Source organism: Ambystoma mexicanum, chromosome 8 (assembly GCF_040938575.1).
Source record: "Ambystoma mexicanum isolate Mex_15411 chromosome 8, UKY_AmexF1_1, whole genome shotgun sequence".
Taxonomy (NCBI): domain Eukaryota; kingdom Metazoa; phylum Chordata; class Amphibia; order Caudata; family Ambystomatidae; genus Ambystoma; species Ambystoma mexicanum.
Genome location: NC_090929.1, coordinates 1,443,253,797 through 1,443,280,746, shown reverse-complemented (window position 1 = coordinate 1,443,280,746; position 26,950 = coordinate 1,443,253,797). Strand labels below are relative to the sequence as shown.

Below are 26,950 nucleotides of genomic sequence, written 5' to 3'. Positions count from 1 at the left end.
CCTGGCTCCTGCAGCGCTAGGGTTTGGTGGTTATGAGCTGCTGGCGGACTGCAGGGAGGTCCTCGCTATGGCCAGGGCGTCTACTTTGAAATGTTACGGACATAATACTCACTATGATACAGCGGGATCAGCGCAGCAACAACAAAGTGAGTCGGCCCATGATGAACCAGCATCAACCCAACTCACAGGGATACATCTCTAACTGAATCAGAAAGTACCTGAATCGGGACAAATGACCCCACAAACCCAACCCTCATCCTTCTGCATACTTAAACCACACAAAGCCACACAACCATCTCCCAGCAATCCGCACGCACTTTACCACACCGCATCAACACATAAACATCACCTACAGCACTCTAGGTCTCACCCAATACTAGGCACAGTGAGTAAAAGCAGTGGCTGCGAACTCTCAAGTGGTTAATAACCACCGAACAGGTTATCATGTCTGTTCTTGCGAGAGAGGGGCGCCCGCTACCTTTGTAAAACTACTCATCCAATACTAGCACCAAAGCACAGCACTTGGTGTATACCGAGCTGAAGCTGCCAACAGCACATCACTTCTCCCGCTCTCCTGCTCTCCTCCTCCAGACTAACCATACCCATCCTTCCTGTTTACAGATCTGCCAGGTGCGCTATATAAGTACCTTTAACATAAAATAAATGGAAGCGTTTTGCAACCTTGTGCTGGTCACAGAAGATTAACCCTCAGGGTCAAGGCCCCCCAGGTCCTTCCATACTGGTCTTAGGCTAAATCGGGGCTGGCCCATTCCTCCAAGGTGCACGTGGCGACGATCTCACGCTACACCCGTTCTCAAGGACGTTATTCTCTTTGGTTGCACCGTCTTGCTAAGGAGTTCATCAAGGGATTGTTCTGTTTGTTCCTGCTGGTGAAGGCTCTGGCCCCAGCGTGGGAACTCAACGTGGTACTGACTTTGCTCATGGGTTTCCCCCATTCGAGCTATGCAACAAGCTCTGCTGAAGTTTGTTTTGGAAGACAGCTTTCCTCGTGGCCATTACCTCTGCCAGAAGGGTAAGTGAGATCCTGGCTCTGTCCTGCAAGGAGCCTTATTTGACTTTCCACGAGACTAGGGTGGTGCTTAGGACGCACCCCTCCTTCATGCCCAAAGTTCAGTCGGAATTTCATCTCAACAGGCCCTTGGTGTTACCTGTGTTTTTTCCAACTCCTTCGTCGCCAGATGAAAGGACTTTGCACTTGCTGGCTGTGGCTAGAGCGCTTACGTTTTATGTGGCCAGCACAAAGGTTTCTGGCGAACATCTCAGCTGTTTGTGAACTTTGGTCCCGTGAACTGTCGGAAGGCCCTTTCCAAGGGTTCCCTTTCCATATGGCTCTCCGGCTGCATCACCCATTGTCACTGGTTGGCAAACCGACCGCTGCATGGCCGTCCAGTTCCCATTCTACCAGAGCTGTCACTGCTATGACGGCGTTCCTGTCTGGTGTGCCCCGTCTGGACATATGCAGGGCTGCTACGTGGACGTTGACACACACCTTCACGAAATTCTACTGCATCGACAGGGATTCCAGAGTCGGCCAAGCAGTGCTGCACAACCTGTTGCTGGAAGGTGAGCCTGGTGAGGAGGTAAGAGATTGCTTCTGTTGAGCCTTGCCACCTCCTGTGGTGTTGTCTACATGTACTGCTATGTATTTATTCATGAGCATGTGAATCCATGCCAGACCCCATGCTGGAAAAGGAACAATTTACATACCAGTAACTGTTCTCCAGCATGCGTCTGGCATGGATTCACATGCAAACCCTCATGCCTGCCCCTCTGCGGCTCTTCTCTTGGGCCTACTGCCACTTTACGTGCTACCAAATCTGAAGATGGCTGCCAGAGGAGGGGCCTAGGTAGAGGACAGGCAGGGGTTGCTCAGTGGAAAGTCCACAGCTTGGAGACGCCTGATCGGTAGTAAATACTACTTTAAAAGAAATCCTCAAATGGTTGAAAATTATGACTTCTTAAAGAGTCAACCTGATCAGATTGACTGAATAATATAATCCATCTTGATTCAAACTTCAATTTTTTTGAGGGCAGTCATTGGCTGGGGGCAGTATGACCAAGAGAGTGATTGGTTTATAGGAGAAAGACCGTTTGGAAACAAAACAAATTGTTTTTTCTTTTACTGAGGATTCCCAGCCTGACGGGGAATATACGAGCATGTGAATCCATGCCTGACCCATCCTGGAGAACAGTTGCAGGGAAGTAACTTGTTCCTTATCTTCTCTATCAGGTTGCACACCCTCGTTTTATCTAACGTGTCGCTGTTTTATAAATCCGGATTGGTCCGGATCAATAGGTTGCAGGAGTAGATTTTCCACTCGTCGGCCCAATTGTTGTGTAAATGCCATGATTAATGCGATTGGGCAATAGTCTTTGTTTACGTAATACGACCCATAGCCTGGAATGTGTTGTATAATTAAGTTGGCCATGGGGCGAGATTGACCAATATGATTTATAAAAGAGCACCGGGAATCCATCTGGTCCTGGGGCGTTATTTAGTGGAAGATTTTTTTTTTTTTTGGAGCACCAAGAACCTACCCTGTCGTTCTGCCCCCTTTGAATTGCTCTCTGCATGCCATCTGCAATGTCACTGGAGGGCGCTCCGAGGTATATAACGAAGCGTAGAAATCAGCAAATGGGTCCACCATAGTGGACCCATCGGTTACTTGGTTGCCCTGTTTTTATCTTAATTGTTTCCCTGTTTTTTCCCCTACAAAAGGAAAACCTTGGCTTTGATGTAATATCAGTTTCAAATTTAGGAGGGCTTTTTCCACCCATTTAGTGTGTGTCGGCTCTAGCCGACCTCTGTTTCTATATTGTTTTTAAGGCTGCACTTGTGGGTTGAAGGGCATTGAGCCACAATGTCTTTAAGGTCGTCCTCTAATTCCCTCTCCATTTGACTAAATTGTTTTTATCTTTGTGCCTTACGCATTAAGGTGACTCTTGATGACCACTTTGAAAGCATCCCACACGTTGGCCTTTTCCAGCATGGAGTCTGGCATGGATTCACATGCTCATGAATATTCCTTCATCAGGCCGGGAATCCTCAGTAAAAGAAAGTTTCACTTTTGTGTACAAACTGTCTTTCTCCTATAAACCAATCAATGAGCTCTGTCGTACTGCCCCAGCCTATGACTGCCATCTCCCTAAGCCCCTCCCCTGGCAGCCATTTTCAGATTTTTACCGCACGTCCAAGTGTTGGGAGTTCTTGTGTTTCACTTTTAGAGCGTGCTCTGTTTTTTTGCACTTTTTTTGCTAGGGAATTCCCATTTTTGTTCAATAAGGCACACGGGCTCGATCACTTCATCCGACTAACGGGGATCCAGAAGGCTATCTGGCCTACACTGGACGCCGGACCATGTCGGAGATTGGGGCTTCCCTCTAAGTTCTGCGGTCTAAGGAATGTGTACATGGAGAACAAACCTTCCCAGTTCCTTTATTGCCTTCATCCTATGCACAAGGAGGATTGCGAGATCTGTCGTGGCTTTACCAAATGCACCATGAAGGATCGGCACAGCAGATTGTCAGCATGGCTCAACGCCAAGGCCTCTACCCCTGTGGTTCACAGGGGCATGCCTTTCCAAGATTTGGTCAGAGCAGGCTTTTAAGTCCTTGGAGGGTGCTCCTTCCATGGGGCCCCTAAAACGAGGCCAAGCACCACAAGTCCGTTTCAGACTGGGTCGCCACGCAAGCAGGTCCTGCGACTAGAAGGGCGCGTCCATTTTATCCATCGGCCTCCGTCTCCAGCCAAAGCTCCAGTTCTTTGTCACTGGAAGTCAGCTACCCCAGGGAAGGTGCGGGGGAGATTGGGGAAGGCCAAGCCACAGGATAATGTGGCCGACCTGCCCGTGAGGGCCCAGGTGGCCCAGGCTAAGTAGTCTATCGAACAGGTGGCATCCACCTTTTCAAAGGCGAAAGGCGCTGACCCGGTCTGACGAAGATTTGGTTTCTCTACAGACGGTCCATGAGGACAACTACAGGAACGTCGACGAGGAAGCTCCCGGAGGGGCTGCCGACTGGGATGACATAGGCGCTGGGCCCAGCGAACCTACTCGGGAGACTTCACAAGACATTCTTTTGACTCCACACGCTGGTGTCGGTGATGCAAAAGAGGATGGTGCTGGCCCTATTGCCACCAGGCCCACCACCACCACCGCCGAAGAGGGGATACAGGGGACGGATACGCAGACAACCGACACGGATGGCGGCATCTCTCCGCCTCCAAGGGCTTCTCCCCCAGACGAAGTGGGCTCATTTCACTCCATGGTCGCCCGTGCCGTGTAACTCTGCCAGCTCATGCCGAAGGAAACTGAGGGCTTCCTTTATCAACCCTGGGAGGCGAAAAGAAAGTCTGGCGGTGCCCCTCCTGGACCACGTCTGGCAGTGCCCCTTCTGGCCAGGATCGCTAAAGCATTAGCCACCTGGACAGTCGTAGCCGCTTGCTAGATTACCTTTCTACCTACGGTGTCCAGCTTCTTCCCCTTGCTGTCCTGGGGTACTGAGGCTGACTGGTTGGATGACTTTCGCGCAGCCGCAGAGATCAGTCTGGTGATGGCTGCGACTGAAAACATTTGGGTGCAGACTCCAGCACCCAATATTTCTTCTCCAGCCAGTCTTTTTGCCGGAGCTGAGTCTGGGACAGGTGAGTAAGTAACCTAACCTTTTAATTTACTTTTGAGAATAGTGAAACACACATTCATAACTAAACTTTTGTAACTGTGCACTCTGAATTAGTTACCAACTTCTTTTACAAGTAACTTTTGCACACTTGTTCTTTTCAAGGCAGAACCCTTTTCTTATACAGTCCTTGCCTTATTCCATAGCATGAGTTCACTCAGAGGAAGTAGAGGGACCCTAGTGGTCTAGGTGCCAGCTGTAGGCAGGTTGAGATAGGATTCAGTTGCAGGCAAAGTTAGAGTTCCAGAGGAAGACTAAGTATTTCACTTTAAAGTTAGTTGAGGCTCCAGGAACTTGAGTGGATTCTGCAGTGGGCCTGGGTGAACTGGATGAGTAGCCTCCCACGCCCCAAAGCTATACAGAAATCACAAAGGCTTAAGGTAAATATACCCCAGCCAACACAGTACCTGAGCCTAGAAGAGGAATTGCAGCAGGAAGACTTAAGGGTCTGCAGCTAAAACCCTGTTTGATGGATTCCTTTGTCAAGAAGACTGAAGACAGGATTTTGGAAGGACGTTCACAGGCAAGAGTTTCTTTGCAGCTGGATGCTGCTCTGGATTTGGTGCCTTTTCAGGAGCAAGAAGCCAAAATATCACTGGTCAGTTTCTCTTCGTTTGCAAGGTCCAGCACTTTCAAACCTGAATTGTGCCTATGGAGATCCAGCAGAATGCCAACGAAGTTCGGAAGACTGCACCGCACAGTGGCTTGATGTCCCTGGGTATTTGGGTATTGCAGCCCTGCAAGGTCGCAGCACACCATGGGATGGCCCAAAATGCAGGTAGTCTTGAGTCTAGTGGGTCTCTCCAGGCCAGGCTCTGGAACATTGTTTTCAGAGTCCCTTGGTCGATTAGAAAAAAGGGCTACAGCAGGCTCTCTGGTTGCTGGAAATCGTCTCCGCTGTGGTTTCTTCATTCTCTTAGGTTTTGATTCCAGTGGTAGACTAACTCTTCAGCTTCCAGGATCAGACTTTTATGCAGGAACCCAGCCAGTCGAACAGTAATGCAACGTCTAAACTTTGGAGTACGGTGGGTGTTGGCAGTCCTTTCAGGACAGCCAGCCTTCCGGTTTGAACTGAATTCTGTCAGGCTGGAAGACAAGGACTCCTTCCTCGCTTCCTGCCTTCAGACACTCTGAAGCCTTGGTGGGGAATACACCGGATTCCCGGCAAAGATAAAAATCCAGCAAAGGAATTTCCTGCCCTGGATGTCAGAGGAGGTAACGAGAAAGGCCAAATGCTAAAATGTCGGGGGCATTTTTGTAAAATGAGCACCCATGGGTGCCTTTACTGGGGGGGAAACAGCCAGTGGTAAAGGTGCAGCGAATTAAAGAAAAAGGTTCACTGCCACCAGCCATTAAAGATAAGTTTGTCCTTGTAACATAAGTGTTACATTTAAAATGAGACAGGAGATGCTTGCCATCTCTCCAGCACTCCACATAATCTGGGGGGGCGGGAGGTGCTGGTCTCGCCTAATAAAATGTAAACTGGATCCAAAGATCCTTTCTACCCTTGGGAACAGTGTTTCACACAAAGTTAGCCAGAGGAAGTTAAACGTGAAGCCCCTAGGACGAACCTGCAACAATAGGCACTTATTGCCAAAAATGTTGTCGGAGGATAACTTTTAAAAGACACTATGGAGAGTTTTCAAAATGACACCCATAAAGAGTAAAATATTCTGAGTGGAAAAGTTTCCCACTCAGAGGTATAAGGAAAAATAATCCAGTAAAAGCAAAACGTTCTGGGGTTGACACAGGTCAGGAAGATTTATCATTGCTATGAATCTTACCCATCCACCTGGGCATACTGCCTTTAACTGCTGTAAGGTGGAGGACCAACTTCAGCCCAGTTTGCCCTCTCTGCCAGGGCCCTAGGGAAGATGTCGCCCATTAACTCCTTTTCTGTCCAGATTATGCCGATCTGAGAAAGGATCACTAATCCAGTTTTTGTTCAACACACTGTTACTACTGCTGCACAGGCTGTATCATTCTGCCTAGCAGCCAAAGATCGCCTTGCCAATTTTACCACAGGGTGGTTTTTGATTAGGGCATGGCTGGCGAAGGAGAGCACAATCAGTGAAATGGCTCTAAGAGTGGAGCTAATTCATGTCCTTAACTCCAAGCCAGATTAACTCCCACGGAATGTCCTAGCATTATTTAGGTCCTGTGGAACCAAAACGTACCCTTGGGTATAGTGTCATTTTGAATCTGTTGGGCAAAATTGTATGTAGTACCCTGTGGGAGACTGCACCAGCTTTGTCCTTTTGGCTATAGTTAACCCAACCTTTGGTATAAGTCTGTACTACACAAGTTGGTAAAGTGACTGAGCAGCTAGGCTCATCTCAAGAGAGGTCAATGTGAGCTATAGGGTTGCAACGTAGTTTGAGTGACAGGTATTCAAATAAACACTTAATCAAGGTTTCTTGATTAAACAATTATTTATTAATTTTAGTCAGTTGAATAAGTCTTCTTTAGAAGGGAGCAATACATGTAACACTTAAATATACTTCAGAAATACACTCTTAGTTTCAATAAATCAGTAGATGCCATTTTGGGATGGCACACAAGACACTTCCTACACCTTCAGGTGACTTTAGTAACTAGGGCACTGTGGACATTAATATATCACTGGTACGTTTGGGGGCAATACTGAGTTTGGTGTCAAAAGGAAAAGGTTAGAGGAGAAAATAATGGTTAACAATTTTTTATCAAACAGGCAAGTACTTTTGAAACCCCCTTACCCCCCCCCCCCTTTTCCCCCAGAAACTCACTCAGTTCCTGACTTGCCAGACACACTGGAGCCAGAGGCGGGCTTCAGCAGTGAACACCGCCAAAGACAAAATTTAACAAAGGGACCAAACCTGGTTTGGCGCGCAGAGTAAATCTCAAGAAGGACCTTTTCAACAAGAAATGGTGAAAAAACTGGGCCATTTGGACATTTGGGGCGGGGGGTAGTAGCACCTTATCCTACATTATCATGTAACATTTTTGTTACCTTCTCATGGCTGGTGGCGGTGGTTTCAATTTCCTACCATTGTGCTTTCCTACTGCAGGCTGAACCCTCAGCTGCAGTACACCACCCATGGGTGACCATTTCATCAAAATGGCCCGGTCTTTTTTCACCATTTTCTGTTTGTGAGGTCGGTCTTGGGATTTATTGTGTTGAGCCAGGTCTGAGCCCTTTGTTTGTTTTTTGCCTTTTGTGGGCTTCAACCCTGAAGCCTGCCTCTGGCTCCATTGTGTCTGGAAAGGCAGGATGTGGGGGAGGTTCTCAAACTCCCCTGTCCTTTTTTTTTTTTTTTTTTTTTTTGCCTGAATGCAACCAGTCCTGATTGACTTTCAGGACAGCCACCCTGCTGTGATGACAGCCTAGGCTGTGCATGAATCGGAGAAACCTGCTTAAAAGGTGAGGGTTTTGGGACTAGTCAGTCGACCACTGGGAGAAATACCAGACCAAAACCATGAACGAAGCTTGCTGCATCCTACCGGACATTTGAATGGCCCGGTGAAGCCCTGCTGCTGTGCTGAAACCCTTTTTCAATTCAACAGAGAAGCTCCGGAAGGGATGACTTCTGGGTTAGTGAGACCAACTAACACCGAGACGAACTCCACTGGACAGTCTTCCCTGACTGGTTGTACTTCTTTGATGCTGCAAGTACCGAGTGCCTGGGGTTGAGAAATGTTACGTTATGTTAGCGGTACTTGTATAGTGCACCGTCACCAACTAATTGGTCCCCAGGCGCTCTGGCCGATCTGTAAACTGGAAGGGTGGGTAGGGTTAGTCGGGAAGAGGGGAGGAGGAGAGTGGGAGAAGTGGTGTGCTGTTGGCAGCTTCAGCTCTGTATACACCGAGTGCTGGACTTTGGTGCTAGTCTCGGACCGGGCGAAGGCCTCGAGTGCTGTTGAAGTTTGTGGTGTTGGTGCCGTGTGGTAAAGTGCATGCGGCTGGCTGGGAGAGAGATGGTTGTATGGTTTTGTGTGGGTTTAAGTATGCAGATGGTTGAAGGTTGGGTTAGTGGGATCTGTATCCTGATTTAGGTACTTATGGTTCCGTTAGAGTTGTATACCTGTTTGTTGGGATGTTGCTGGTTCCTCGTGGGAAATCCGTAGTCCAGTGCAGCGTCTGCAGTCTGGCCAGAAGCTCCAGAAGTCTCCCAAGGACCTGGAAGTGATTTCGATCCGGCACACACCTAAGTCAATGCCTAGCGTGTAATCCACAACTGAAATCCTTATTTGTCTAAAAGTTTTTATTCTGGACGATGTACCACTCATATCGCGCCCCTCTCCTGGAACCCCCCCTGGTCAGATTGAACCAGGCTGGTTTGCAAAGGTAAAATATTTATTGATGTAGTTGTAATTCAATCACACTTTGTTTAACGGGTACACAATAATCACCAATGGGGTGATGTAATACTAAGCATTCTCTTTAATCACAAGGAGTAATAGTGAGCAAAACAATTCAGCACAGAAATAATACTTTTGTGTGTTCAGATCAAATAGCGTGGTTACTATTTCCCCTGCACTCCCCTCAACCACCCCCCCCCATAGGCAATGTAAGAGATAGGAGTAGAGAGAACAGGTTTCAGGAATGGCAAACAATATATCAATCCCAATTTCCCCCCAGCAACACAAGAGAAAAACAGAATTGATTGGCAAGCTGTCAAAATGGTTTTAAAGTTATCTGAATATGGAATGTGCAAAAAACACTAAATATGGGCTGAAATGGTTTCAATTCTTATGGGAGCCACTTTGGATAGTTACAGGCAAGCACTAGCTATGATTTGATACCAAGAAACAATGTGAGGTCTTAAAACTGAGGTCGGAAGCAATCAAAAGCAGTTTTACACATGTCAAAAATTCCCTAAACGAAAATTTGCGGCAAACTGTTCCGTGCACGATAATCGCGATTACGAGAGAACTATATGGATTTGGAATGCGAATTAAAGCTCTGGATGTTAGCTACAATCAGACGTTGTTTTGATTCTAGCACAAAAATTGAATGAGTTATTGTCATGATTCCTGCCCATCATGTCCCCAGCCCTCCAAGATGTCAGGCTGGAGCCAGGCCATGATCACCTACATGGCCCTCAAGGGCCTCTCCATCCCTCCAAAGACCCACTTGGAGTCAGAATTGGCGCTTGTGGCACCAGACTCACTCCCATAGAATAACATTGGGGATTGGACTTGTAGTGCATTGATGGGGACAAGATGGGTGCCCCCACATATTTCGGTTCCCAGAACTGCATGTGCAGTCTAGTCCTTTGGGTGTGGTTCAGCCCAGACACACCTGGGATACCCAGACTGTTTAAGCCACGCCCAGGCTGAGAAACATGCTTTGTGTTTTCTGCGCCTGTTGCGTGACACTCACTGTGTTCGGATCGGTCTCCAGTAGGTCTGCATCTTTCTTCTGCACTCAACTCCTACAAGAACACTGTTAGGAACAGCCTTACCTTGCGGCGCTTCTGCCCATCATTCATCGCTTCTTCTGTTCTGCGGGCATCTTCGGCGGTGTCATTCCTATCATGGCACGCCGCTTCCTACAGAAAAGGGAAAAGAACAGAAAGGCATTAGTAAGCATTCAGCAAATCTATTTTTAAAGACTGTACAAGCTTCAAACGCTTACCTGCATCCCAGCCGGAAAAGAGACACAAGGTTAGCATGGAAACATCGAGAGGTGCTGCATATCGCGCTTACTCACCGCATTTCTTCATTACCGGCATCCACGCTGAAAACGTCGCGGCACCTAAAGAACTCGGTTCAATACAAATACGAAAGGGTCGCATCGCGCTCACTCACATTCAGCGCTACTCATCTCAACAGCACATCGCCATCCCCGGACGCCGGTCCTCATCTAAGGAAGGAAAGCTATTTATGCTTATGATAAAGGGGTGTGTGCTGGACTATCCTGAGCACGCCCCCTTGCTAGGGATTGGTCAGGGTCTCCTCTCTCCCTTGATCGGAGGAGAAAGTGTCACCATGATGTGGTTTTTACGAGGCCTAGAGCCCACCCCTTGCCTCTTGATCGCAAAATCTACTTTTGGTACAATACATATTTACAAATGTGCAACCTCTATAAAAATAACATATATAGGGATTACATATTTTGTGTAGCAGATACTCCTCCAAACCTCGTTGCTGTAAGATCTTGTCTGCTTTTTACAGAATTTTGCCATTTTTGTCTGGCACACAATGTCCAATTTCGGAGCAAATTTCCGTGCATTGAATATGGGCATAAGCGTAAGAATTTTCATGCTTCTATCAAAAATACATTTTGTGTAATATCACTTTTTCTGCCATTTCTTCCTAGAACATGTCAGTCCTGGTGCCTTTTCACCTATGCATCCAGAAATCCCTAACAATGCTGTTCTATAATTTTCACAATTTTACATAGTAAGTTATATGTTTAAACAAAATGTTCTTTGTGAATGTCCAGCCACAAATGGCTGTTTGTCTCTGCCTCCTTCTCCCTGCAGCTCAGAAGCAGTCTCCTCCCAGTTCCCCCTGGGCCTTGGCCTTTTTACGACCCTTCACACTTAGCCTTCCTTTGACTTCTTCCCCTGGCAGACCAAATTCTTCCCCCACGCTATAATCGTCACATAGGTGTGATTTCCTGGTGGAGAGAGGCCTTGCCTCTGGGGGGGAAGCTGTTACACTGGTTTGGTGGCTTTGAGTCAGGCCTAAATTCAAAAGTTATTTCTGTTGCATTTTTTTCTTGGTTTAAAATAAACTTGCAATTTCAAAACGAGCAGCTATAACACTGATTCCAGATTCTAAACCATAGGATTAAACAGTTACAACCTAGATCACTCTCAATAACGGGTCACTAAGATTTCAGACATTAGATTTCAGTTGTATAATTTTACAGTTTTAATGCAGGCTTCTGACAGTCATTCAGGCGGCTGAGGATACTGTGCCCAGATTTTGACAGATTCCACAGGCAGGCAACATTTGCTGTGAATGTTTTGATGACCATTTCAGATTTTCATGACATTGCAGGTTCACAATGATGCTTAACCAAGATAATTGTGACGCCCAGTAAGAATATTGGATGTTTGAGGGCGTTTTATACCAGCATTCTGCAGTTGCAGCAACCAATAAAAAGGATTTAAAAGCAAGATTTTGGATTTCTTTCAGCAAAGCAATGCTTTTCTCTCTGTGCTCCATTTTTACTTGTTGTGAAGCCCAGTGACATGTTTCAGGAGTGAGATTTCTGTTCCACCCCTGACAACATGCATGGTAGATTTGGCAGCCATCTTTTCGTGATGCAAAGCGCGATCTTCATAGGGTTTGGCACGCACAAGGGTTTTGAGGCCATTTTTAGGTTTCTGGCACCATCAGACACAGGGAGGCCGCGTGGCAGAGCAAAAGTGGGTGAATACATCCCACAGACCCACCAGAAGCAGGATGACGAGTTTGAGTCCCCTGACCAGTGTGCAGGACCCAAAGAGTGAAGGAAGTCCAACCGGTATCAGAGATGCTGTTCACTAAGTGCTGAAACCGTGAACTGCCGCTGGTCCAAAAAGAGCCGTAGCTGCCGACGACATCCCAACTACTGCTGCAGAAGCCTTTCAGACCGCCTTCCTCTTGTCCCCTCGGCTGAGGCTCAGGAACACAGGGTCTGCACCGCTGTAACAGGACAGAATCCTGCTGGACCACTTCTTCAAATCAGAGGTACAGTTTAGACTTGGGGTGCTTACCTCAGTCTTTTAGCTGTGCTTTTCTCAGTTGAATTGCATTGGCTTACCGTCGGAGTTGATTCTAACTATCCTTCCACCGGCTTAACAGCTTGTGACACAAGTGATTTTTCTACAAACTCTCTAACTTTGGGCAAGACTTGTATCTAAGAAGTGCCTTGGCTCCATAGACTGTTTCAAATGGACTTTGTCTGTCCTGGCTCCCGCAGACTCTTCTAGCCCATTGACTTTGATATTGTTTGTCCCTCATAGGTGGTAACTTGTTTTAGACTTATTACTGGGAGTTGTCCTCACACATACTGAGAATCTGTTGGGGAGAATTCTCATAGATGTGCTAATTCCCCTCATCTTAGAGACCCCTCGCAACTTTGCTGGATTTTGAGGACTTGATTTTTTTTTACCTGGAGACTGAGCCTTTTTTCCCCACTCATGTATTTTGATGTGTTTTACTATTGTGTTCTTTGATTATGGAGTTTTAGATAACTCCATAGGCATCATCTTCATGTCACACAGCACCCTCAGTGCAGTCACACAGGGAAGCCTTTTTAGGCTGTCCCAAGGTTTAAATACCTTCTCTGGGATAAACTACTGTTTCCCAGAGAATGTAAAGTTAATGACTTTACTAGTCTTTTTAAATTCCTATAGCCTAGCACACGCTATCTTATAATAGAGTGCTGGAAGGGGTTACCTAGTATCCCCTATGTCTAAAAACTCATGTAGCAGTCCGATGCTACCCTTTCCTATCAAAATGGCTGGTGGCAGTGGTTTTACAACGAACTACCATGATTTTTCCCAAACAGTGGTAGCTAAAAATCGTGGGAACCGTGATTTTCAAGATGGCACCTAAACCCCCTTTGTTTAAACGGGTCCCGTCTTCTTTTTTCGCAATTTCTTTTTGGAAAGGTTCTTCTAGAGTTGCGCCAAACCAGGTCTGGTCCCTTTGTTTCAATGCCTTTGGCGGGCTTCAGGACTGAAGACTGCCTCTGGTGCCTGAGTGTGGGGTGGGCAGGAAGTGAGGGAGTTGCCCGAAACGGTCTCCTAGGGGGCTCAAATGCACTCTGGCATGATTGGCTCTCTGTCCGGCAAGGACAGCCACCCTGCTGGGTGGGTGGCAGCTAGGCTGGAATGAAAAGTCTCATGGCTTGGAAGGCAGAGTCGACTAACGGAACCAAAGAAGAGCTGGAAGATGGCAGCTGCTGCAACTACTGGACCATTGGTTTGCCCGGTGGAGCCCTGCTGCAGGTCCAAATCGCCAAGTTCATCTCGACAGAGAAGCCCATTCAAGGAAGACTTCCTCCTTTGGGTTGGACCAATCAACTCATAAGCCACCTGGATACCATTCTCGTGGCTGGTTAGGATTAACCAGGGGGAAGGACACCAGCTTGGGTGCTTGAAGAATAGCAACCGGAATTGAAGATTTGCTATTTTGCCAGCTTTGTGACCCATCCCTATGCAGTTCAGGAGTCCCCCGACGTCCTCCCTCTTGTCCCCACAACTGAGGCTCAGCAACAGCGAGATCTGCATGAACTGCCAGGAACAGAAGTCTTCAGCTGCAACTTTTTCTTCAATATACGGTACTGTGAAAACCCGACCGAGAGAACTTAACTCTCACCGCGAAAGTTCGTGGAACCATAGCAAATTGCAGGCCTAGTCAGCTTCTGACCAGACATAAGAACCTTTCTTCCGTGAACTACTAAGAACCGTGGCAAAGACTTTTTTGTTTTAAATACCAGAACCGTTTTTACTTGTACAAGACACTAGCCCATTGACTTTGGCCTACCTATTGCATTGAATCAACTCCTCTGGTGAACTGAAACTATTTGCACTGTTGAGTATTTGTAATATTAGTTTTATTAACTTATACCTTTTTGCTCCTACTTCAAGGGAACTCAACTGCTTAGTAATCGGTACTGTAGTATACTTCTTGTGGGATATTGGTTGCCTCATTTAGTGGTGAATGCTTTATAAATGATTGTGCAATAAATGAATAAGTGTTTTTACCAAGAAACCTTGAGTATACGTGTCTATCTGATTCTCCAGCATGGGGTCTGGCATGGATTCACATGCTCATGAATATTCCCCGTCGTCAGGCTGGGAATCCTCGGTAAAGAAAAAACCAGTATCCGTTTCGTTTCTGATCTGTCTTTCGTAGTAATAACCAATCACTGGTCTCTGCGTCATACTGACCACAGCCAATGACTGCCCTCTACCTAAGCACCGCCTCTGGCAGCCATCTTCAGATTTTTACCGCACGTTCATGTGTTGGGATCCTCGTGCTATTGCTCTCGAGCGTTAGTGCTATTTTTTTCACGTTTTTTCTCAAAAACTTCGTTTTTTTCGGTCAAAAGAGCCTCAAGCTCCACCGACTCTCCATCCGATCAACGGGGACCCGTGTCGGATTCGTCTGCGCCCCTCAAGGGTGAAGATTTCGTCGAGCTACGCTTTTGGAGGACTCCAGAAGTTTCTCAGGCCCGGACATGGCCCAGGAGAAGGGAAGCTCGACGCCCGGAAAGCTGTTCAGGATCTGCCCTGGATGCCAACTGCAGAACGCCTTTAAGGAGGACGAACACTCCTTTTGTCTCTACTGCTTACATGAGGACAAGACGCACGTGGAGAAGGACTGTGCGTTTTGCGGCAACATGTCGGAGCGGACCATGAAGGACCGCCATCAACATCTCGCCAACTGGCTGGAAGGGAAGAGCCCGTCAGGCGAGAAGAAGAGGAAGAAATCCGAGCGGTCTTCTAAGACCTTTGAGGACGCCCCGGCGACGGGGGTCCAACACAAGGCCAAGCACCGCGAGTCCGCTGGCACCGGGAGCGCCGAACGGTCGGGCTCTACGGGCGCCAGGCAGGGCGCACCCTCCCCGGCACCTTCAGCCACGAGCCAACGCTCTGGGTCGGGTAAGAGGAAGGGCGAGCACCCGGCGAAGCTCCTGGAGAGGCCCCGGTCGAGCTCGAAGGCCCCATCGGAGGGGGAGCGAGGCAGTGTCCCCCCCCCCCTCGAGGATAAGGCGGTGAGCGCACCTAAGGTGGTGAAGGCCTTAATCCATCCGGCCAAGCCCTCTATCGATACTGTCGCGGCGGCCCTGGCTCAGCCTGTGGAGGCTACACCAGTGGTGGCGACCTCGGGGCTCAGAGTCTCCCTGCCACCTCGGAGGGAGTCCTCTTTTGTGCCCATCGATAGGACCCCCGTGAAATCCCCGGCGGGGAAGAAAAAGGGGGGGGCAGGGCGTCGTCGTAGATTCGGCCTCAACCTCGGAGGAGGAGCTGATTGAGGTCTTAAGCCACGGCCTTGGCGTGGAAGAAGACCGGCCCGTCGGGATGGATCCCGACGCAGGCGACTACGACATCGTCGAGGGTGCCGACGGGGCCCCTGATCGCCCGTCGGATTCCCCTCTGCCAGCGCCGCGAGACAACTCGGCGGCCATTTTGTTGGCTATACAGTCCTTCTGTTGAGAGATAAGGACGAGACTACCGTTGCCGACGGAGGAACCTCTCCCGTCGGGGGATCCGGGACCTTCTGGTGTTCCCCCGCCCAAGAAAAGGAGGATTCACCCTCCACCTCCTTTTCAGCCGTCGCGCCCCGTCCAGCCCTCCTCCCCGTCTACCCGAGGGGATGATACGGGGACTGACACGGCAGCGACGGGTACGGACGACGAGGATCTACCGTCGTCACCTCCCACCAGGGCTTCTCCGCCCGACGAGATTGGATCGTTCCACTCCATGATCGCCAGGGCATCCGAGCTTTTCCAACTCTGCCCTGAGGAGAAGAAAAAGGAAGGATTCCTTTATCAACGGCGCGAGGCCAAGAGGAAGACTGTCCTCGCGGTGCCTCTACTGGACGACATTTGGGATGAGGGCCTCGCCCTCCTCAAGAACCCTTCCACGACGCCAGCTAGAAGAGACCGGTACGAGAAGAATTACCGGGTCCCGGACGCGGCCCCCCTGTGCCTCCGGGCGCAGCCTACCCCGGACTCCGTCGTCTCCGCGGCGGCCAGGAAGAAAGCGGGGGGGGGTGCGGCCTCCACATCGACTTCCCCACCGGACGGCGAGGGGAAGAAATTGGACGCTATGGGACGCAGGGTCATCTCGTCTGCAGCGACGACTATTAAAGCGGCCAACGCCTTGGCTATCGTGGCCCGCTACGACAGGGAGCTATGGTACAAACTGGCTCCCCTGCTGGACTTCCTACCGGACGACAAGAGGGCGGATGCCCTGGAGATCCTACAGGAAGGTGAGGTGGCGTCGGACCACGCCATCACTATTGCGACGGACATCGCCGACACTGGGTTTCGCCAGTTGGGCAACGGCGTGTGCCTTAGGCGGCGTGGATGGCTCAAGGCTACGGACTTCCGTCAAGACTTACAGACCAGAGTCCTGGACATGCCGTTCGATGGGAACAACCTGTTTGGGAAAACAGTGGACGATTCCCTTCAGGCCATTAAAGCGGACACTGAGACGGCCCGGGCCCTTGGGGTTCTGCAGCAACGACGGACGCCCTTTCGGAGCAGCGGAGGCAAGGGCGCCTCCAAAGGTTCCGGCGGCGGTTTCTCCACCTACCGTCAAGCGGCCCGCTCGTCGTCTCAGGAGGCCTACAGAGGACGAGGCAAGTCTGGCGGACCCCGCCGTCGTCGCCAAGGAGGTCAAGGCGGCAAAGCCTCGTCGAAACAGGATTGAACCGGCCGTGGGGTCGGGCCCCCACCGAAGCACCCCGGTGGGAGGCCGGCTGGCGAGCTTCGTCAGCGTGTGGAAGTCCATCTCCACCGACCGTTGGGTGCTAGACGCCTTAGCCCGGGGCCACGCGCTCGAGTTTCAAAGAAGGTGCCCGCGCGTCCCCCCCGTGGCCAGGAAAGAGCTTCACGTCCCTCAGCTTCTCCTGGAGGTAAAGGCGATGCTCAGGAAGGGCGCCATCGAACTCGTCCCAAAGAGGCTTCGGGGCTCCGGAGTTTACTCAAGATACTTCCTCGTGAAGAAGACGGGAGGATGGCGCCCCATCCTAGACCTGTGACGTCTGAACAAGTTCATCAAGGCGCAGAAGTTCCGGATGGTCACACTCCAGCACGTCCTGGGTCAGCTGGAGGAAGGAGACTTCCTGTCGTTGGTTTGGAGGATGCCTACTTCCATATTCCCATCCTAAAGGGGCACCGAAAATTCCTCAGGTTGTGGTCCAAGGGCGTCACTACCAGTTCAAAGCCCTCCCCTTCGGACTACGGTCGGCACCCAGGGTATTCACCAAGTGCCTTGCACCGGTGGCGGCGCAGCTGCGCCGCGAGGGGATCCACGTCTACCCCTACCTGGACGACTGGCTCATCTGAGCCAAGACGAAGGAGCTCGCCGTGGAGCACACGGCAAGGACCGTCCAACTTCTCACGGACCTGGGATTCTCCGTGAACTACGCCAAGTCCCACCTGGTACCCGCGCAAAATGCACTGTTTCTGGGAGCGAAGCTCGACAGTGTCCCTTCTGGCCTCCCCGTCGGAGGAAAGGACCAGGTCCATCCTGGGCAAGGTACAGCGGATGTTGGTTCCCGACGCGGCCAAGGTGAGGTCCATCAAGTCCCTCCTCAGAATGATGTCTTCCTGCATCTACCTCATTCCCATGTGCAGGCTCCGGATGTGCCCGTTGCAGGAGTTCCTGGACGCGCGCTGGATCCAAACGACGGGCAGCTTCGAGGAGAGGATCACACTCGACGAGAGTTTCCGCCGAGCGGTCCGGTGGTGGGGCAACCGCACACATCTGACGGCGGGCATGGACTTCCAGACCCCAGACCACCAGGAGACAGTGACCACGGATGCCTCCCTGGAAGGGTGGGGAGCGCACACCGAAAATCTGCACGCGAGAGGCCTTTGGCTCCCGACGGAGAAGTCCCTCCATATCAACGTCCTGGAGCTCCGTGCAGTGTTCTGGGCCCTCAGGTCCTTCCTTCCGTCCCTCAAGGGCAAGGTGGTGAGGATCTTCACCGACAACACCACCACCATGTTTTACATCAGGAAACAGGGCGGAACCAGGTCCCCAGCGCTGTCCAAGGAGGCGCAGGACCTGTGGCATTGGGCCGTCGCCCAAAGGATGTTTCTGGTGCCGTTTCATCTGGCAGGGATAAAAAACACCATCGCCGACTCACTCAGCAGGGAGCTGCGCTCGTGCCACGAGTGGGAACTACGGCAGGATCTAGTGGATCGCCTCTTCCGACGGTGGGGCACACCCCAGATCGACCTGTTCGCGACGGCGACGAACTCCAGTGCCGGAGGTTCGCCAGCAGGTTTCCCCAGGCGAGGAGCATGGGCGATGCTTTCTCGTTCCCCTGGGAGGGCCTGTTCCTCTACGCGTTCCCTCCTTTGCCACTGCTAATCCGGCTCGTCAACCAGCTCAAGAGGTCATGGTGCAGGATGATCCTCGTCGCACCTGCGTGGCCGAGGCAGATATGGTTCCCGGACCTTCTGGACTTGTCAGCGTCCCCGCCAATCAAGCTGCCGGTGGACGCGGATCTACTCTCCAGGGAAGGAGGCGCCATCCTCCACCACGACCCGAAATCGCTGAACTTGCAGGCCTGGCTCCTGCAGCGCTAGAGTTTGGAGGATACGACATACCGGCCGACTGCAGAGAGGTTCTTGCAAAGGCCAGGGCGTCCTCGACTCTTAAATGCTACGGACACAAATGGAAGAGGTTCTCTGTCTGGTGCCACGCACAGAAGATTAACCCTCTACGGATTACGGCTCCCCAGGTACTGCCGTACCTGCTGACGCTGGCCAAAGCTGGACTGGCACACGCGTCCATCAAGATTCATCTTGCTGCGATCTCCCGATACACCAGAACCACGGGCCGGACGTCCTTGTGGTCTCATCGTCTGGTGAAAGAGTTCATGAAGGGACTGTTCAGATCGTTCCCGCCGGTGAAGGCTCCGGCCCCGGCGTGGGAGCTCAACGTGGTGCTGACCAAGCTCATGGGACCTCCGTTCGAGCCTCTGCACTCGGCCCCGTTGAAGTTTCTGTCGTGGAAAACAGCGTTTCTTGTGGCCATCACCTCCGCACGACGGGTGGGAGAGATCCAGGCCCTTTCATGCAAGGCCCCGTACTTGACTTTTCACGACACGAGGGCAGTGCTCAGGACGCACCCCTCCTTCATGCCCAAGGTACCGTCGGACTTCCATCTCAACGAACCCTTGGTGTTGCCTGTGTTCTTCCCGTCGCCTTCGTCACCGGCTGAGAGGACTTTGCACTCGCTGGATGTGGCGAGAGCGCTGAAGTTCTACGTGGACCGCACGAAGTGTTTTCGGAAGACGTCACAACTCTTTGTGAACTTTGGACCTGTCAATCAGGGGAAGGCTCTCTCGAAGGCTTCCATTTCCAGATGGCTCTCCGGCTGTATCATGTACTGTCATCGGTTGGCAAACCGACCGCTGCCTGGCCGTCCGAGAGCCCATTCCACCAGAGCGATCGCAGCTACCACGGCGTTCCTTTCTGGTGTGCCCCTGCTGGACATATGCAGGGCTGCTACGTGGAGGTCGACGCACACCTTCACGAAATTCTACTGCGTCGATCGGGATTCCAGGGAGGAGTCCAGGGTCGGCCAAGCAGTGCTGCGCAACCTGTTCGCCTGAGGTGAGCCTGGTGAGGAGGTAAGATGCTTAATGTTGAGTTTGATGTACTGCTTAATGTTGAGCCTTTGCCACCTCCCGTGGTTGTGCATGTGTGTACTGCTATGTATTCTTTATTCATGAGCATGTGAATCCATGCCAGACCCCATGCTGGAGAAGGAACAAGTTACTTACCTGTAACTGTTGTTCTCCAGCATGGGTCTGGCATGGATTCACATGCAAACCCTCCCGCCTACCCCTCTGCGGCTCTTCACTTGGTCATACTGCCACTTCACGTGCTTCCAAATCTGAAGATGGCTGCCAGAGGCGGTGCTTAGGTAGAGGGCAGTCATTGGCTGTGGTCAGTATGACGCAGAGACCAGTGATTGGTTATTACTACGAAAGACAGATCAGAAACGAAACTGATACTGTTTTTTTCTTTACCGAGGATTCCCAGCCTGACGATGGGGAACATTCATGAGCATGTGAATCCATGCCAGACCCATGCTGGAGAACAGTTACAGTTAAGTAACTTGTTCCATACTTGTCATTGTAGACCTTTGTGTAACACCCTTACAAGCTCACGTTCCCTCTTGAGATGAGCCTGGCTGCTCCGCTCGCTACCAAAAAACAGTGTGGTACAGACTTTTACCAAAGGTTGGTTTTGCTTACACCTGTAGTCAGTTGTGTAGTGGTCCCAAAGGGTGCTGCATACAACTCTGCCTAACACCTGTTCAACCTTTTTCCTTCCTTCAACCTTTCCTTTCTGCAACCTCAATCTGCAAAGTATACTAGTGATATATAAATGCCACTAATGTCCTTGTAAGTGAAGTTACCTCAGGATGTAGGAATTGTGTAAGAAGCATATCCAAAGAGTATCCACTAACTTTTCAGATTCTGAAAAGTATTTTTTAGTATACTTGCATTGTTACACTAATTGCCTTTTTAAAGAATACTTATTTAAAATTTGACGTTAAAATAAATAACCATAACTGAAACCTTGAGCATGTTACTTGCTTCTATTGACTAATTTCATTGCTACAGCTCACATGTATCCTTCTCGAGATAGTCCTGGCTACTCAGTCGCACTACCAACTTGTGTAGTACAGACCTATACCAAAAGGTGGGATACTGAATACCAAGCAGATACGTTGTGTAGTCTCGCAGTGTGACTGAACCAATTCTTACCCATAGTTGCACTTTATGAAGCCTATTGTTGGTTAATGAGAAGTTGCTGCTTAATGCAAAGAGATAGGGAAATTGTGGCTATTAGATTGTACCGGTGTCCAGTCAAAGGATCGAAAACAAAAGGATCGAATACAATAGTTTCGAGTCAAAAGGACCAAAAAAAGTTGAATGCCTTTTTTTAAATGTGTATTTATTTTGGCTTTTTTGTAAAAAGTGGTTTTTACACCAAAAATGGGGGGAGGGGGAACCACCACCCAAAAAAAGTGACTTTTTTTCGGTCCCTTTGACTCGAAAGTATTGTCATTCGATCCTTTGTATTCGATCGTTTCACCTACAACCGATTGTACCTGTTATGTATTTTAGGCACTTCTGCACCTTGACAATGCAATTGCTGCGTAATAGTCCTTGCTGCTCCATCTATGGAACTAATATGTATCTAAAGGCACACTGGCACTTTGAGTACTATTGTTTCTGAAATGGGATTGGAAAATTGTATTTCCCATGTTCAGCTATCCTACGCTTTAGGCGTATTTTGCATTTTACGAAATCAATTGTTCCATAATCTTCTGTTGACTGACAGGAGGAGATATGGAAAATGTTCCTTCTGTATCTGAGCTATGATTAACTTGAGGTATCTTGGAACCTTGTAACTCTAGGGAGTGCAGTACTCCTTGCTAGGGGCAAGATTAATGGTGGTTGGTTATGAATTTAATTCTCAAACCCTGACTTATTCATGATTTTATCTTTTGTACAAGGGGTTTATCAGGAGTTGACATTCTATTCTCAATTTAACAAGTTGGCTGTTATGGTAAATACTGAAAGCTTGAGCAAACGATTTGTCTAATTTACAATCCAAGTGTAATCCCTGATTACTTACTGTGCGGACTCTTTACCACACTCACTCCCTCCTTAGACTTTGCCTTGGCCACTCTCCATGGTACCTTGATTGGTATGCCTATATGGTGGCCGTCTACATATCTTTCCACCAGGTCGGAGTGTATAAATCCAGTCTAACACACACCCAGCTTCAATATTGTGCTATAAGCAGTGGTCTCTGTACCAGACTGGCACTTGTCTATAAGTAGCTGGAAACATTTACCTGAAGAAGGGCAGATGCTCTGCCGAGACATCATCTCTGAATGTGCAACCGAAGGCTAAGTGCTGCAGAGCTCTGCAAAGTCTAGACTACTTTTCACTTGTCAGAGAAAGGGCATCTCCAGTGTAGTTACCTCTGGTTGATGGAAACGCTTTTATTACCAGCCTTTGGGAATCCTTTGTTCCAAAATATACCTGGTGAAACCTGCACAGCTAATGGTGTCCGGAGCACTGAATCTCATGAAAGGACTTGCAGTGGCTATGCCAAAGTAACTTTGCATCAGCTTCTGGTACTCCAAAGAATTGTAGGCTTCTAACTGCTAGGTCACTGCTCCAATGTTTGGACAACCAAACTACAGTCCTGGCTGCTAAAGAAGCCGCAGTATGGATGAGCCTCTACTTAACCTCCCAGCACTCCTTGTGTTTTTTTAAGGTCCTTTCATTTAGAATGGGGATGTTTACTGCTTGCATTTAACCTATAGGGCGACATTGGTGTGTGTGTGTGTAACTGTCCTAAACTGCCACTTATACGGATACTAAAGCATTTGTTGCACTGTGTATATCCCACTGCTTTCTTGACTTCTTTATCCCATTGGTGAGGGCACTTTTTACAGCAGTGCCAAAATATAGCTTATTTGGAATCAAACTGACTATTTATTGCATTACTTTTGTAGAAGTCTCATGCTAAGATTCCAATCAAGTTGCCCACCTGCAATACTATCGTCTCCTCTGCACAAACCTATATAAAATATTTGTGAATCTATTTTGTTTGGATAGTCTTGGTAAAACGGCGTCTTTTTACCCCACTTCTACCCAACTGCTCTGCCACGCTTGATCCACCACATTTTCCCTAGGAAGAGTCTGGCATCAAAGAAAGCCCTTCACCTTGAACTCTACAAATGGGGTACTACATGTGCAGATCCACACTCGTAATTCAGTCTTGGTTTCATTTTCATTCTGGAAAGTTACACCTGGTAGATCAAATTCAGCAGTCTAGCTCATGGTTTTATTGGTTAGTGAATCAGAACGAACATTAGTATGCAAGTGGTTTAATGCAACATCAAATTCAAAAGGTCCAATGCAAATGCAGTGACTTACCTGACACATTATATATATTTTGTTTTAAATAGTTATTGAAGCTTCTGATTTAACCAGCTTGCTAGAGCAGTTTGAAGAATCCGAAGGTATGTACATTTTACTTTCTGCTGAGTTGTCGTTTTTCTTGTAGATTTGCTTAATTTGTTAAACAGTTTTGAACAGGTATATTCATGTAGGCTGTATGCAGAGGTGAGAAATGCACTGTATAGCAGGTAAGCATCGGTTTGCAGTGTTTAGGGCAGGGTCCTCCTCGTTCAGGTGTTGCATTTTGAGTCCAGAAGCCAATGATCTGGTTTTTTGTGCCAAACTTAATCCTGTTGATTGGAATAAAGTCACCAGGAAAGCGTTTGGGGATATTATTAGGGAGCTGTTAAATTTTCTACTCTTAGGTATCAAAAGTGTGGTGGTCTGGAAACCGTGCCGGTAAGCTTACCTGGCACCCTGGTTTCCGGACTGCCACACTGAGTGCCTACCGTGGACATTGCCAGATCTGACCTGCTGGGCGCAGTGGCCACCGTAGGTAGACTTGTCACGGAAGCACCGGTACCGTTAAGAACTGTGCCGGTGCTTGTCTCCCCACTCCCATAGTGTCTTAATGGACTCGATGGGAATGGGGAGTTGCAAAATATGGTGCCTAACATCCCGTGCTTCTGGGACTTGTATTGTCCCAGTGGCACTGGGAAATCAGGCGATGGATTGAGTTACAGCCTTGGCAGCAACCCGCTGGTCGCACCGGTGGGTTACCACCAACTTCATGAGGCCCTTTGATAGAACATCTCTTATGGAAGTGTTCTCCCATGGGCCAACTACGAGCAGACCACCTTGCGGTTGTAGGATAATGGCGCTTTCAAGCACTTAATGCAGAGGTCCGAATTTAACTAACGGTGCCTTTTATGCAGGTAGAGACACACCACCTTCAGCTGAGGATGACTACTCCAGACCCCTGATTGACACGGTTAGTGCTGAAAGGACAAACCTACAGTACAGTGCTAATGAGTCTGTAAGGGGGCAGAGCACTCGTAATGGCCCAGCTATTCATTAATGGTAAGCCTGGTATTCTTCAGAGCCAGCGTCTGATAATGTGGTTGTCTTGCGCAATTGTAAGATCTACGACTTGCACATTGTTAGCCCTTTCTGGAGAGTTTAGCAGGTATTTTCAAGGGAGCAAGAGTCCAGGCGATAACCCACTGTTCAAGCCGAGTCAAATGTCCCACCGCTGTGGTCCTCTCTGATCTTCTGAACTGTTGCCTAGAGCCAAGCAGCATTTCGCAATCTTTTGCAGATTCACGAGATGCCAAAGCAGAGCTTAATTGTTCCTGGGTTGAGTGCCACATTAACTGCTATGTCACAATTCCCAGTGTTACAAAGGTATGGTGCAGGAGCCTCTTTTTCATGGTACATTTTGGTAAATGAATGTGCGTAAGTCGTTGTACCATTAAAAGATTGGTGGCTGCCAAATCATAGCTTGTCATTGCATCAATACCTTCCCAGGCAAACTCACTGGATGCAGATCGGCAGTGGGTGCCAGGTGCCTGTTCATAGTTGGCCAGATTGGAGGGGTCACTCATAATCTGAGCTCCCAACTTTACATCTTGGGTAGGCAATTACCTAGTATGCCTATGCATATGTTGCCATTCATATATGGCTTCCCTGGCCGGCAAAACTACTGGAAAAGGGTATCCTCCCAGCTAAAGTTGCATATAGATCAGTACCAAATTTTACATGCATGCCAATCTGGGAGTCACCCATTGTTGGGGCAGTTTCTCTGAAGTCCAACTAAGGGCTTAGTAAAACCATACAACTGAGGCAGTGGAAAACTCCACTCTTAGTATAAGGCTGTACCACCTGAGTATGTGGTAGCATAGACCAAGCAGCCAGGCTTATTTTAGGAGGGAGAGAGGGCTGTAGTAAAGTACAAAGAACTTGTAGTATACCAAGGGTTTAATAGAAACACTTGATGTATTATAACCACGTTTTACTACAACTAGTTAAGTCCAAGAGTAAGTCCTTTGTCATAGTCCTAAACGCATTATAGAAACACAACCCAATGCTTTAAAGTACACACACCAAAGCATAGACCCTGTTCACAAACTGAACAGTATTCTTCTGTGCATTACTGAGGCTGAATTAACCGCCTGCGAATAAAAATGACCAAGTCATGAAGGTAAAACCACTGCCACTAGCCATTCAATTAAACCTGCAATTGTAACAAAAATCTTACAGGTAAGTAAGAAAGGGGTATACGTTTATCCCCCCGCACCCCACATAAGGTGCAGTGTGCTGGCGCACTATATAAAATATAAAGAGGATGAAAATCTTGCTTTACTACTTGGGAACTGTAGTTCTCACCAGTTTAGCCAGACATTTTTTTTAAAAGGGAACCTCAGAGGGCAAACCTGCAACAATAGGTTATGTATGACAAAAAGTTGTTGGAAGATAAAAACCAAAAGACACTAGGGGAGCCTTAAAAATGACACCCATAAAGAGTAAAAGGACATGAGTGTGGAAAATGTTCCCACTCACTGAGGTCTAAAGAAAATCAACCAGTCCTGAAAAAATTGGAGAGTCTCACAAGTGAGGGATTTAGCACTAACCGTAGAATCGTACTAGACACCCATTTCTTGGTGGAAATCACACTTGATGCTGTATTGAACAACGTGTTGCAAAGCACATCTGAGGGTGTACTGACGTTGATAATTTTAGACCTACTCAGGTTGTGTAATGTGGCAGGAGTGTCAAACTAGAAATATTGATCTGGTGGCAAGCTGCAGAACTAGTGCAAATGGGTCTGCCCATAACCTCAAGATAAAGTATAACAAACTGTACTAGTCTTATGCGATTTTCCCATAAGAATTTAATGTTGTTGTTGCAGAGCATTCAGCCTGACATTAGTGCGAACAGACAACACACGTTTAGACACAATGTCTTTCTCAAGGCACGTCTGTATTGGTTTTAAGTATATTTAAACTGTGGGGGTTTCTCTGATCTCAAATTCGATATCTGAATAACCCGTTTGGGAACTCGTAGTTGTATCGTGGCCTTTGTAGGCAATACTCGATCAGATTTCAAATGTATGTCTCAAATGACAATAGATCAGAGGTCTTGTTCGGAACATCTGCAAAGGCAACATCTGATCTAATGTTTGAGACATATTTGCAATCTGAGTAACAGGAAGGCATCCAGCTGGAACCAAGTCTTCAATTGTCTGGTACTGTGGGGCTTGGGGTACATCTACCATTTGCCAGTTGTGGTGCTTCCTAGCATGAAGTACTATTTTAAACCCTTTTGAGTTGACCTCAACTCACCCGCACTGGGCTACCAGCTTGTGCTGCTTCAAGGTGGCTCCTCTGTGATTTTGCTACTGAACGGACTATTTTAAAACTTTTTTTAAAATACTTTATAATTTTCATAAACATAGTACAATCAATCATTGAAATCAAAGAATACATGAGTACAGCAAACAATAAAAGAAAAACAAAGTATCCAATACCACACAAGTAAAGAATCACTCTCTCAGTATTAAGACGAAATATTCAAACTCCGATTCTTTAAAGTATTATGAAACAAAGAACAAAACCACAAAATAAATCAAGACAAAGATAAGACACAA

At 48.5% G+C, this 26,950-nt stretch overlaps 1 protein-coding gene across 1 annotated transcript in view; it reads left to right on the top strand.

Annotated features, from left to right (window-relative positions):
• Positions 1–26,950, top strand: part of PPRC1 (PPARG related coactivator 1) — a 176,793-nt gene that overhangs the window by 94,452 nt on the left and 55,391 nt on the right. The window contains exon 6 of the mRNA XM_069611599.1: positions 23,373–23,426. Coding sequence (XP_069467700.1) covers positions 23,373–23,426 — 54 coding nt within the window. The remainder of the gene's footprint in view (positions 1–23,372; positions 23,427–26,950) is intronic.